Source organism: Crocodylus porosus, unplaced genomic scaffold (assembly GCF_001723895.1).
Source record: "Crocodylus porosus isolate Cpor-Errol unplaced genomic scaffold, CroPor_comp1, whole genome shotgun sequence".
Taxonomy (NCBI): Eukaryota; Metazoa; Chordata; order Crocodylia; family Crocodylidae; genus Crocodylus; species Crocodylus porosus.
The window spans coordinates 22,122,965-22,135,839 of NW_017728948.1; the positions used below are offsets into that span (position 1 = coordinate 22,122,965).

General features: G+C 43.1%; 1 protein-coding gene across 3 annotated transcripts in view; it reads left to right on the top strand.

Moving 5' to 3' along the window:
• JAKMIP1 (janus kinase and microtubule interacting protein 1) overlaps window positions 1-12,875 on the top strand; it is a 111,453-nt gene that overhangs the window by 60,329 nt on the left and 38,249 nt on the right. For all 3 annotated transcript variants that reach the window (XM_019553442.1, XM_019553441.1, XM_019553443.1), the window contains exons 4-5: window positions 7,561-7,770; window positions 8,573-8,692. In XM_019553442.1, coding sequence (XP_019408987.1) covers window positions 7,561-7,770; window positions 8,573-8,692 — 330 coding nt within the window. The remainder of the gene's footprint in view (window positions 1-7,560; window positions 7,771-8,572; window positions 8,693-12,875) is intronic.

The window sequence follows — 12,875 nt, forward strand, 5'->3', positions numbered from 1 at the left end:
AACTATGAAACTATGAAAATTGCATTCGTTGAGGCCAGAAAAAAGAACATTGCATACAAACAAGATGTGAAGGGATAGCCTGAATGGGTGTTATGGCTTTATGGGTGGATAAGAAAGGCCCTGCCTTACAAAATTTGGGCAGAAAGAATCAAAAGGATATCTCCTGAATAGGACTATCTAGAGTGAGATTAGAATCAAAGATGATGCCCAGGTTCTGAATCTAAGTGGTAGGCAGGATAGTCTGTAGTGATCTAGAAAAGAGGGGTTATGGAGGGCTTAGACTTGTAACGTAACCAAACCGTGAATCCTGTGGAAGAGGGGTGCTTAACCCTTGGTCCGTCAGCCAGATCTGGCCACCAGCAGTGCTTCACACAGACCATGGGGCTCCCTCAGTGCAGCTCCATTGCACTCGCTCGCAATACGTGTGGTCTGTGATATCAGTGTAACCAACTCCTCCTTTTTATGGAAGATTTCTAGGAAGATCCTTTATTGTTGTAGAGTAGGGATGGTTATAGAGCTGGTTATATGTTAGCCTGCTACTCCTGTCAGCTTATAGCAATGTGAAGACCATATGTAATTTAAATGGATTCCTGGGTACATTTTTGACCCCAGAGTAAGCAGCTGATATAAACTAGGTAGAGGAGGGATGAATGGGTAGGTGGGTGCCTGGGTGGATGGAAGTTTGGTCCAACATGCCACACTGCACCTCTGTGTATTAACCCTTGGACCCTCTCTTGACTTCTGTGTGAGCCAAGTTCTAATCCACCCTGTGCATTCTCATAGTCAATGTTAACTTTTTTTCTCTAGCAGAGTATAATCTGTTTTATACTGAATGGACAGTAGTCCCCACAACAGTGCATTGGTCTGCACATTCAATGGGGAGCATAGTTATGAATGGACAAATGTGCTGCATGTTGTTCTGGATAGGAGGGCAGAAAATCCGTGAGACCAAGTTGAGGACTGGGTCAGGCCATGAAAAGCGAGGAGACAGCTGGATTGCTTTGAGTGTTGGCATATCAAAGGTGGAATTACTCTGTTGTGGAAAATGGGGAGTGTGCTCTGACCAAGCTGCTGAATCAGGATTAACCCTGGTCAATTTAAGAATATACCAGGTCAGCTATTTCAAAACCTTTTGGGAAGGAATAATAAATAAATAAAAGGATCAGATAGAGAATAATTTATTATATAATTGCATATCTGATTGTTTTCCTTAGTAAAGAGTCACCCAATCAAATAGAAATAATGCTCCTTTACCATCAAAAGATCCCATCTAGTGTCTAAAGCCCTTCTGAGAAAAAATGTTTCTCTTCCATTATTCCAGCCTCAGATATGTTTCTATTTTGACATGATTAAACTGTTGCTCATGGCAACAGAAAGCAGATGGTTGTCTCTGTGCAACTGTGCTTCTGTTCTATGCATCTTTAGCAATTTGTATTAAACTAATTGTGGAAGATTGCTTGGAAACTTCCCCTTCTGGCTCTTTGTGTCTATAATGAAACAAGCATCACTGAAATGCTCTGTGTGTAACTAAGAGATTATATAATGTCTGCAATATAAATAAGAGGACTGTTCCTATATATCAGGGCTCTAGTCACTTCCACAGTAATTTCTCATCATTTTTACCTTTGTCTGGAAGGTGTTTTTTTCCCCAAATTCATTTTTTTAAAAACAGTTGGCTAGTTTTCAAGCATGGAAGAAAGGGATGGAGGTAAATGGTTGTTGTGCTTTTTTTTCTTTTTAAACACTCCTGCTTTTTTTTATGGGAGTTTGATACTTACATGTATGGACTTGTAGAATATGATCTATGAATTTGCATGTGACCAGGGCTTCTTTTTTTCCCTTAAAGATTGTCTGCATTCAGTATAAAGCAGCATGTGATGAAATTGTTATCTTCATTGTTCTTTTAACTTGAACCTTTCTGAAATTCCATTTAAAATTTAAATTAAAAGAGCATTAGGGTTTTAAAATGCTCGCAACCTTATTTCTTCCATGTTTTGATGCATACGCTTGTTAGAGGGTATCATTCCATCCTCACTCACAAGGATGTTGCTTCCATGAATTTCAGTTTAAACCTCATTCATTTAACAGAAAGCAGAGAATTGCCTACAGTATTTGGTTACAAGATCACTTTATTTTTTCCAAAGGACCCCTGCCAGCTTCCATGTACAGAGTGAATAGCACACAACGAATGAAGCAGCTGTTCAATATTTATTTTTAGCATTCCTGTTTAGTGTGTGCCCCTGTGCTTCAGACACTGCATATCATAAATCCTTCCATGAGTAAGAAAGTGTTTCTTGATGCCTTTTTTTTTGCCAGAGTGGCTGAGAGCTTCATAGACCTTAATCAATCTGTGCTTACTCAGCCAGTGAGGTTGGTAAATTTAATACCCATGTTTTCTATTTGATGTGAGATTAAGAGCTGCATTCAGATGGATCTTGTAAATACCACATATAGCCATCTTGTGCCAGGTGGGTGATCCAGATCAACAAGGTCAGGCACCTGGGATACAATGACTAGAGAAACCTGGGCACCTCTTAGTGCTTGGATGCTGAACAGGGTGGGATCTGAAACTAGCTCAGAGGTGCCACTATTCCCTCAGAACTCCCAGAGTTCAACCTTTGGAGCTGATCAACCTTTTGGTGGTGCTGCATATCGGTGTATGGGCTAAATTAGCATGAAGCACAGTTTGGCATGGAGTCTCCCTTTATCCTTCCTATTAAAGCCAGCCCACTAAGCATCCAAGAATGCAAGATTCAAGGTGTCAGAAAGACGGCAAGCAAGAGAGGAGGTATGACTCTATGAACTAGTGACTTTCAACCAAGATACCATGACATCCTTTCAAGGGTGCCCCAGTAATGTACAACATTTAGCCTTGTTAGATATGTAAACATGGTTCACAAAATGAACCCAGAGATTTCAAATAGGAAATCATAGTGTTAAAACATTCCATCCTGTCTTTCTGAATTCTTTGCAACAGAAGAATTTCTCAATTATATTGCTGTAGTCAAAAAAAACCAAAAAAACAAAACAAACAAACCATGAAAACCATGAGTTGGCATTTTCTGAGGGCTGTCTTGAGTCTAATGAGGAGTGCTTTGCAACTAAAAAGGTTAAGAACCACTGCTGTAGACAATATGGAGGGTGCTCACCTTGGAAAAGGGGAGTCTTAGGTTTCAATCCCTAGGATTCTGGTTTAGAAGCACAAGTGGAGGTGAGAGCTTGCCCTGCATGCTGGCTAAGGTACTCTCCTGGGAAGTAAGAAAAGTACATTTAAGTCCTCCAAGTGGAAGAGGGCCTAAGACCTGTCTTCCCAACTAGGTGAGCGTTTTAACCAGAAAACTGTTTGGCAAAAGGTGGGCAAGAACTTTTGTGCAAGAACTGCACTTTGTAAAGAGCTGCATGAATGCCCTCAGCATCACTGGGTGCAGCTACGTGTGAAATTAATGCAACGCAATAAACTCTGTAGCAATTTGAGCCAGAGTAAACTGCTCCCAGGAGCAGTGTCTACACATTCGTCCAGGACAGCAGCAATTTGTACTGGGGTGGAGCAGACCCCTGGTGCTTCCAGCCAGCATTTACATGTACATTTTCGTGTAGCAAAATACTCTGACATAAGATAGGAATGTCCCCAACAGTTAGCACAGGAGTTCATGCAGGAGATGAGCGGGAGGGCCCAAGGCCCTGCCAGTGAGCCCTAGGGAAAGTAGTCACAGCAGTAGCCAGACTACCAGCAGCACAAGTGGATGGCCACATGCTGCACCCCAAGGGTCCCCTGTGCCATGTTCACCATGGATTTTAACGCTGAGGGTCTCCAGTGGATCACTCTGGATGCCAATGTCAGCTTGCAGGGACATGTAGCTTGACATAGAGAGGTACACACGCATCCTTTTTGTCTACACAATCTCTCCTCTCTCTTCTCAGCCTGTAACCCAAAACTGGGAGGATCAAGGAAAAAACCACCTGTACCCTAAGCCTCTCTCCCAAAGCCCTGTAGCCTCTCATGACCCAGCTGGGATTGCTCTGAGCCGTGTCATTCATGCCCACATGGATAGGGAGCATAGGGTAGTGGTCAGTGGGCCATATGAGCTTTGGGATCCTCTTAGCTATGTCCCAGATGTGGGCTCCCAGGAGGCAGACAACCTCCCGGGCTAAGGGGTCAGGGCAGCAGATTGAGCCTTCAGGAGGGAGTCTCTCAGAACGAGCACTCTGTGTGGCTGCAGGGAGAGCAGGGACACAATGGTAAGAGTCTGCTACAGACCTGCTAATCAGGATCAAGAACTAGACCAGGAATTTGCCAAGGAACTGGCTGTGGCTGCACACTTAGTGCATGGTTGTCATGGGAGACATCGACTACCCAGACATCTCGTGGGAAGAGCACTCAGCCAAATCTGACTAAAGCTTCCTCACGTGTGGACAAGCTCTATCTGACTAAAGAAGTCTATGGACCGACAAGAGGCAAAGCACTGCTCTATCTGGTACTGGCAATGGGGGGTGATCTAGTCGGCAACCTAAAGTTCAAAGGGAAGCTGGGAGACAAAGGGGAGCTGATCACTTTCACTATCCACTGTAAAGCTGGCAAATCAGTCAGCAATGCAGAAGTCCTTAACTTCAGGAAAGCTAACTTTGACAAACTCGGGGGCTTGTTGTTGAGGCCCTAAGGGACTATGAACCAAAGGGGAGGAGAGTTCAGGGTGAGTGGTTGCTCCTCAAGGGAGCGATCCTGAAAGCACAAGCAATGTCTATCCCATCTCAGCCTGTTGTCATAAGGTCTGTTTTCCCGACCTCTGATCATGTGTGTGGCTCTTCTCTGGACTCTCTCAGAGGTCGAACAGTCACAAACTTCTCCAAGACCATTTCAAATTGGACGTAAAGAAAAACTTCTTTACAGTCCAAGCCCCCAAGGCCTGGAATAAACTGCCTCCAGAGGTGGTGTAAGCACCTACTCTGGACTCCTTTAAGAAACATTTGGACGTTTATCTTGCTGGGATCCTTTGACCCCAGCTGACTTCCTACCGCTGTGGCAGGGGGCTGGACTCAATCTTCCGAGGTCCCTTCCAGCCCTAATGTCTATGAAATCTATGGAGGTAATTAGTTTACTGTGGCCTAATATCTGCCCATGTATAGACTGTGATACTTTACTTTGGAGCCAATCAGTCAACTTCACAGTAAAATGCATATGCAGATGCACAGTGGGGGTGTGCTTTGCCCCCACTTTAAACACCTTGGGCTCCTCTAGTGCCATTCTAGTACCACAGTATCTAAGCTCTCTACCAAGCTTAGACACTAGGGCTAGGCAAACTTCAGTCACTGATTCGATTCAGTGAAGATTCAGCCTGATGCAGTGGCCAAATCTTTGAATCCAGATTGAATCAGGAGATGCTTTAATGTCTCTGAATCAAATCAGAACCCTCTGATTTGATTTGGAAAGATTCAGTGATTCAGACGTAGACACAGCTTTAACTGTTCTTTTCTACATACCTCAAGGTAGCAGTGTCTCGTGAATGCTGAGATGCTGGGGTGGAGAGAGCATCCCAGAGGAGCACAGGGCGTCCCTCAGCAGCAGACCTAGAAGTGGACTAGAAGCACTTCCAGTCTGCTTCCGGGTTCGCTGCCAAGCATGCCCCCCTTCTCCCCCCCCCGGTGCTCCTGTGGGATGCTCCATCCACTCCACCATCACAGGATTCATGAGCCATGGCTGGTACCTTGAGGCATGTAGAAAAAACATTTAAAGTTGTCTGTGGCTGAATCGGTGAATCTCCGAATTGACATTGAATCTTCAGATTCGTCTTCAGCCAAATTGAATTGGGGACAGCCATTTGAGTCAACGAATCAAATTGCTATCACCAATTAGGGCTGAATCTGAATTGAATACAGCCCATTTTGCACACTCCTATTAGACACTAAGGAGTAAAGCCTTTTGGAAACTGATTTGGATTGCTACTGAGCATGCATAGTAACTGAAGTCTAAGTGACCAGAGATATTCCCAGGTCAAAATAGAGGTACCTAGAAAATCTAGATAGTTTTTTACCTAATGGGCAGGGGTCAATTTAGGATTTATTTATTTTTTTTGTGATTTAGGTGCCTAAATTCCACCTAGAAGAGACCTACAAGGTCAACAGGGATCTGGCTATAAGTGACCCAAGGAACACAGGAAGTATATGGCAGAGATGCTAATAAAATTTGGATCTCCTGGGACCCAGTGCAGTTTGTAAACTACAAGTCTGTCCTTGCTGATGCCATGGATCATGCCTCCACTTGCTTCAGACAATCGGCGTTCTGCACCAGCTTGATCCTTGACACAGCCATACTTCATTTACTGTTTAGCCTGTGAATGCAATAAAGCAGGGAGCCAGAGGGAAGCAAATAGTATGTGGTCACCATAATAAAGAACTGTACCATAATGCAGACACACAAGGATACTGAGATATGGTTCCAAGGACAACCTTCATTCTGGAATTGCATAATGTTTTAGCACTTGACTTTGAAAGGTTAATGTTTTCTTAATGTAGGGTTTTAGTAAAGAAAATCATACATATGGTATAACTTAATGGGTTCTTAATTTGGCTTGATATTCCATATGAATATGAAAACTGAAATCCCAGGGGCTTATGTTGGTGGAGCAAGGAAAATTAGTTACCCTAGGGAAAAAGAATTGCACTACGCTCCCAATAAAGATATGGTGCAAGGTCAGCATACTTGTTTAGAAAATTGTTTCTATAGTAACTGCTGCAGATTGCTATTTCTCCAAGTGTTTGGAGTGTTACCATAGTCAGTTTAACACTAACGCTGTGAGGAACACACCCTGTGCTAGCTACAGCAATTTGTCTGACAGTACTGTATTTAAATTTGAGAACAAATTTGGTAACTGTAGATGGGATTTAGAGAAATGTTTATGGCTGCTTCTTTTTTTTTTTTTTTTTTTTTTTCTTTTCTTATCCTGTGGTTCCTGAAGTACTGTCTTATTCACCCTGGGTGCTCTGATAATACAGGTATTTTATTTTTCATGATGTACAAAGAATAATCCATATTTGAATCCTATGACCAGGGAGCAAGTATACAATTTGTTTCTCGAATGTTGAGGAAATTCAGATTAAGCACTGATAATTTACGTTAATAGATTGTGTCCATGGAACAAATTAATCGGACATGAGATTGCACTACATATGCGGAAGGCCAACATGAGGTTGATGTATCGCTTACACCTGAGCACAAGGCTTAGGTGGGATTAAGTGGTACATGAGCTTTGTTAGCCCTCTGCTTCCCAATGAAAGCTTTTCTGTAATATAATAAAAGAGAGTTTTGTTTTGGTTTTTTTAATCACAGAAATTGTATATCCTCAAATAAAGCTCGTTTTTACTTTCCTAGACTTTATTGCATCTGCTTTCTTGAGTATTTCTTACTCAAGACAATACATATGACATCCCACGGCCCCCCTTCCCATCCTGCCTCCCCACCCCCCCCACATATAGTGAGGTTTTTGACAGGTGGGTATGTTTGCTGTCTGTTGTAAATACTTAAAGATGTGACAGAGCTTCCTAGTTTCTTTTATTCCTTTCCAGATGGATGAGATAAAAGGCAAAGACAGAGTGATTTTGGCTCTGGAAAAGGACCTTGGAGTCCAGGCAGGCCATACACAAAAGCTGCTGCTTCAGAAAGAAGCTTTGGATGAACAACTTGTCCAAGTAAAGGAGGCAGAGCGGTACCACAGCAGCCCCAAGAAGGAGCTTCCTGGTGGAATAGGCGATATCATTGAAATGATGGGCAGTCCAGTAAGTTAACCAAGTATTCTTCAAATTGAACACCTACTTTCTCCGCTTTCATTGCGTCTCTGGCTACTCTGCAGATGCACGAATGGACTGTGGTACCAATAATGGCTCTGTGTCACATGGTCATAGTAACAAATAGCTCTGTTCTCTTTTCTTTGTTTAAAATTCCATGAGCTTCCTGAATTTCAAAGAATCTTTTTTAAATGCTTGAATTGTAAACACGTAAATATGTAGAATTCAGCTAAAGAGTGAGATTTACATCTGAGGCTATTCACAACTGAAGAAGTATGTTTTTCCAGTTACGGTAACAAACCATTAGTTTTCTTCAGACATATATTTGAGTATGAGCTATTTTATACAATGACAATGCACGTTTAAGCATGTAAGTACTTATCCTCTTCAAAAACTTGCACTAATGTGTTTTAGAAGCATGTGTTTATTAATCTTGGTGTGAGGCTTAGAATAATGGTAATAAATGACTGACTTTTTAAACAATACAAGTTTAGCTTTATTTATTTATTTATTTAACAGTGAACCAAGAATTACTATTCTGGTTACTAACATTTGTTATTTTGTAGAAATATGTGATGTCTTCATAAAATAGCTTCAGTTATTGTGCTGATTTAAAGAATATTTTAAAATCGTTGATAGAAATGCACAGAAATATTTCTCTGTGTATTTCCCATTCAGGTTCATACACAGAATGTTAACTTCAACTACTCTGATCCAAGTTTATATTTCTGGGTAGTAAATTAACTTTCTGAAAAATGAAAAATCCTCTTTTGGTATGTTTTTTTTCTTATAGGAGCAGCATTTGGATGAGCGGGATGTGCGAAGATTTCAGCTAAAAATTGCTGAACTGAATGCTGTAATACGGAAACTGGAAGACAGAAATACCCTTTTAGCAGATGAAAGAAATGAATTGGTAATAACACATCTGGTAACTTGCAGGAATTTACAGGGAAGGTTGTTGATGTTATCTGTGTTGGTCTAAGGACCTGGGCAGGCAAGGTTTTTTGGGTAGATGTAATATCTTTTTAGACAAACTAAGTAGCTGGAAAAAAGTTCTTCTAATAAAAGATATCACATCTACCCAAAGAAACTTGCCTGCCAGGGAAGTGGCATAATATTATCCAGATGGTTGTGCTTTCAAGCAAAGTTTTAACATCAGTTTGGGTCTACTAAACCATACTTAGAACATGTAGAAGAAATCTTTAATTCTTTTTAATCTTCCTACTTGGTTTATTTTTCCTCTTCTCTCTCTTCTGTTTTTTTTATATATCTTTCACTACTCTTTGCCAATAGCTTGTACAGAGATGTTCAGGGTTTTTTTCCCCACCTAGTATTGTGAGACCCTCAAGAAATTACTTTCTTTTAATTAACCTTTGTTGTCTTTGTCTCTTTCTTTTTAATAAATACATGCGTCTCTTATGGCCTTGTCAAACCTTACCCTGTAAACCAAACAGATGTTAAATCAACTTAGTGAAGTAGTCAAACGGTAAGGCAAAAAACCTGCTCTGACTGTCCCTCACCTGTATAGCTGTGACTAGCTACTAGATGCCTGGTGAACAGAGGCAGGAGTAGGAGCTAGGGGAAGGACAGTCTTACTGCTGCTGCCATGCAGTGTGAGTACCACAGCCCCGGTGCCTCCTGCTGTCCCTTGGACTGGCTGTGCTCCTAGCTCTAGCGAGCCAGTCCGACCTGGGTAGGCACCACCGCTCTCACTGGCTCTGCTCCTGGCTCAGTTCCCAGAGCAGAGCCATCCAGTCCGAGTGGGGGAGGCAGCACCAGCTTCTTGGTGCTGACAATGGCTCTGCTCCCAGCTCAGCTCCAGGAGCAGAGCCAGCTGTCCTCGCATCAAAGGAGGCAGTATGTTTCCTCCCCCTAAACCCCCATTCAGACAGGATAGCTCTACTCCCAGAGCTGAGCCGGGGGTAGAGCTGGTGAGTGTGGTGGCGGGGAAGTGGTGCCCTTGGCTCGGACTGACTTACTCTGCTCATGGTGAGGCACTGAGGCCCAGCTTCCCCACTTGCCCACTGCCTCCTGGGGTGCTGGAGGACTTCAACTTGGGTGGAAAAGCTGTGGAGAGTGGCCATAAGTTAATGGAACAAGTGTAGCATTAAAGATAATATTGCCCTGGAGTAAAATTAAGCTGAATAACGTGTCCCTTAGAAAAGTGTTAACATGCAGCCGGTCCAGGGTTCAGAACTCCAGAAGCCACCTAAAGTTACCATGTAACAAGGCCTTTAGGAAGCTGCTAGTCCTGTTACCCTGAACTAGTACTAGTGACCTTCCAAAAAAAAAATGCTAAAGTATGATTTTTAAAAGGAAAAGTGATTACATGTGAATTCACAAGTTTTCTTTATTCCCAGAGTAATTTTCCTGCTATTGAGATACTAAGCGTCATACCATTTAATCAAATATGGAGCGTGAAAAGGCTAATTTAGAGAGGGAGAAGCGGTCTTTTCCAAGTCCACTACATTTTCATTGAGGGACAAGGATGGAATTGTTGATTGTCTTGCTACTTGTTATTTTGTGTGAAAGAGGGGGATGTTATCATTAGAAGCTCATTGTTGGAAAAGGTTTCGTGACTGATTCCACCCCCCAACTTCTTTTTTTATCATCTTCTGGACTGACTAGTAATGTTGCTAACTCGTAAAGACATGACCAAGGAACCTAATCCTATGAATATGGTTTGCAAAATATAGAAAAGACAAATGTGGCCTCTCTTTTTTCAAAGATGTGTGATAATTTTAGAAATATATTTTGTTTTTGTAGTTATAACGTTGTATCAAATTATATGTGATAGTTTACATGCTGCCTTTTAACACATATATAACTCATGCATTGAATTTCCTGACTTAATCTTTGCAATCACAAAATGTGACAGACATGAAAAATGGTCTTGTTTGCAGTAACAGAAAAAAATCAATTCAGTATTTTTTCAATATTTTTGAAATGCTGGATTAGAATGTCATTACGTTTTTTTTCAATACTGACAAGTGCAGGGTAGTGCATCTAGGGAGAAAAAACCAGCAGCATACCTACACACTAGGGAACTCCCTTCTCGTCAGCACAGAGGCAGAAAAGGATCTTGGAGTCATTATAGACTCCAAGATGAACATGGGCCACCAGTGTGGGGATGCGGTCAGGAAAGATAACTGCACCTTGTCATGCTTCCACAGATGCAACACGAGCAGGTCCAAGGAGATGATCTACCCCCTCTATGCGGCACTGGTTAGGCCACAGCTGGAGTACTGCATCCAGTTCTGGGCACTGCACTTCAGGAGGGATGTGGACAACATGGAGAGGGTCCAGAGGAGGACCACCCGCATGATCAGGGGTCAGCAGGGCAGGCCCTACAAGGAGAGGCTACGAGACCTGAACCTGTTCAGCCTCCAAAAGAGAAGGCTGAGAGGGGATCTGGTGGCTGTCTATAAACTGGCCAAGGGAGACCAGCAGGCAATGGGAGAGTCCCTGTTCCCCGAGCACTACTGGGAGTAACTAGGAATAACGGCCATAAGTTGATGGAGAGTAGATTCAGGCTAGATATCAGGAGGCACTACTTCACAGCCAGGGTGGCTAGGATCTGGAACCAACTTCCATGGGAAGTGGTGCCCGCTTCTACCCTGGGGGTATTTAACAGGAGGTTAGATAGACACTTCACCAGGGTCATCTGACCCCAGCATTCTTTCCTGTCTGTGGCAGGGGGTCAGACTTGATGATCTGCTCAGGTCTCTTCTGACCCAACCAACTATGTGACTGTGAAGTCTATCCTCTCTGTTCTCTGCAATTTTCTTTCTTAGGTGTAGAACTTCTGTCTGTCAATGTCTCCCAGGTGATTAATGCTTATATGGCCCTTACCAGTGTGGTGGCAGTACTCTCTAGTAGACAGCATCTCTCCTCCCACGCCCACCTCCCTATCCCTTGTACATGTCATGCTTTGCCTCACAGGGCATCTTGTGTGGATTCCTCAGCAGTAAGAATTTCACAGAATGAATCCCTGCTAAAAATCACTCCAAGTTTCACTGAAACCTTTGAGCTGGTTTGTGTAGTCTATCAGCAGAAAACTTTATAATATAGGTTCTAAAAGAATATGTATCAAAACAGAGCATGATGCAGTTCTTGTCCTGCACTTCAGCTAGGAAAATTAATAGATTGCTTAGAAACGTTTAAGGACTTGACCCTTGTGCATACACTAGTGTAGTCAGGATTAGTGCTGGTGCAATTAATGGAGTTACCTTTGTGTAAACGGAAGTAAATTGAAATAGAATCATGCCCCCTTCTGACAGCTTTTCTATTCAAGAGAACACATGAAGAGATAACAGTCTTCAACTATCTGAAGGGGGGTTCAAGGGAGGATGGAGCTAGGCTATTCTTGTTGGTGGCAGATGACAGAACAAGGTGCAACAGTCTCAAGTTTAAGTTGGATATTAAGAAGAAATTTCTCGCTACGAGGGTAATAAAACACTGGAGGAGGTTACCCAGAGAGGTACCCAGAATGTTCCAACCTTAGGGGGCAGAGCCAGCCTGAGCAGGGTGCGGGTCCAGGGCAAATCAGCTTATTCAGGGCCCCACCCCTGCTCTGATCTCATGGGCCACAGTGGGGGAGGAGGGTAGCGAGCAGCTGGACATGGATCCGCTGCTCCACCCAGCTCCACGAGGCACCCCAAAGTGCGGGGCCCAGGGCAGTTGCCCCGATTCGCGGCACCCTAGGGATGGCCCTGCTTGGGAGTTTTCAAAACCCAGTTAGACACAGCTTTGGATGGGATGATCTAGTTGGGAATGGTCCTGCTTTGAGCAGGGGGTTGGACTAGATGACCTCATAAGGTCCCTTCCAGTCCTAACTTTCTAGGGTTCTATGATATAGAATACAAGGCAGTTGAGGGGAAAGATTTAATGGTGGGGGGTCTACTACAGACCACCCAACCAAGGGGAAGAGCTAGACCAGGAACTCTTAAGTCAGCTCATGAAGGTAGTTGGGTCAAAGGATGTGGTCATCATGGGGGAGCTGAACTTTCCAGACATCTTCTTGGAGGAGCAGTCAGCCAGGTCTGACCACTCACGTAAGTTCCTAGTCAGAATGCAGGACCTCCATCTAACCCAGG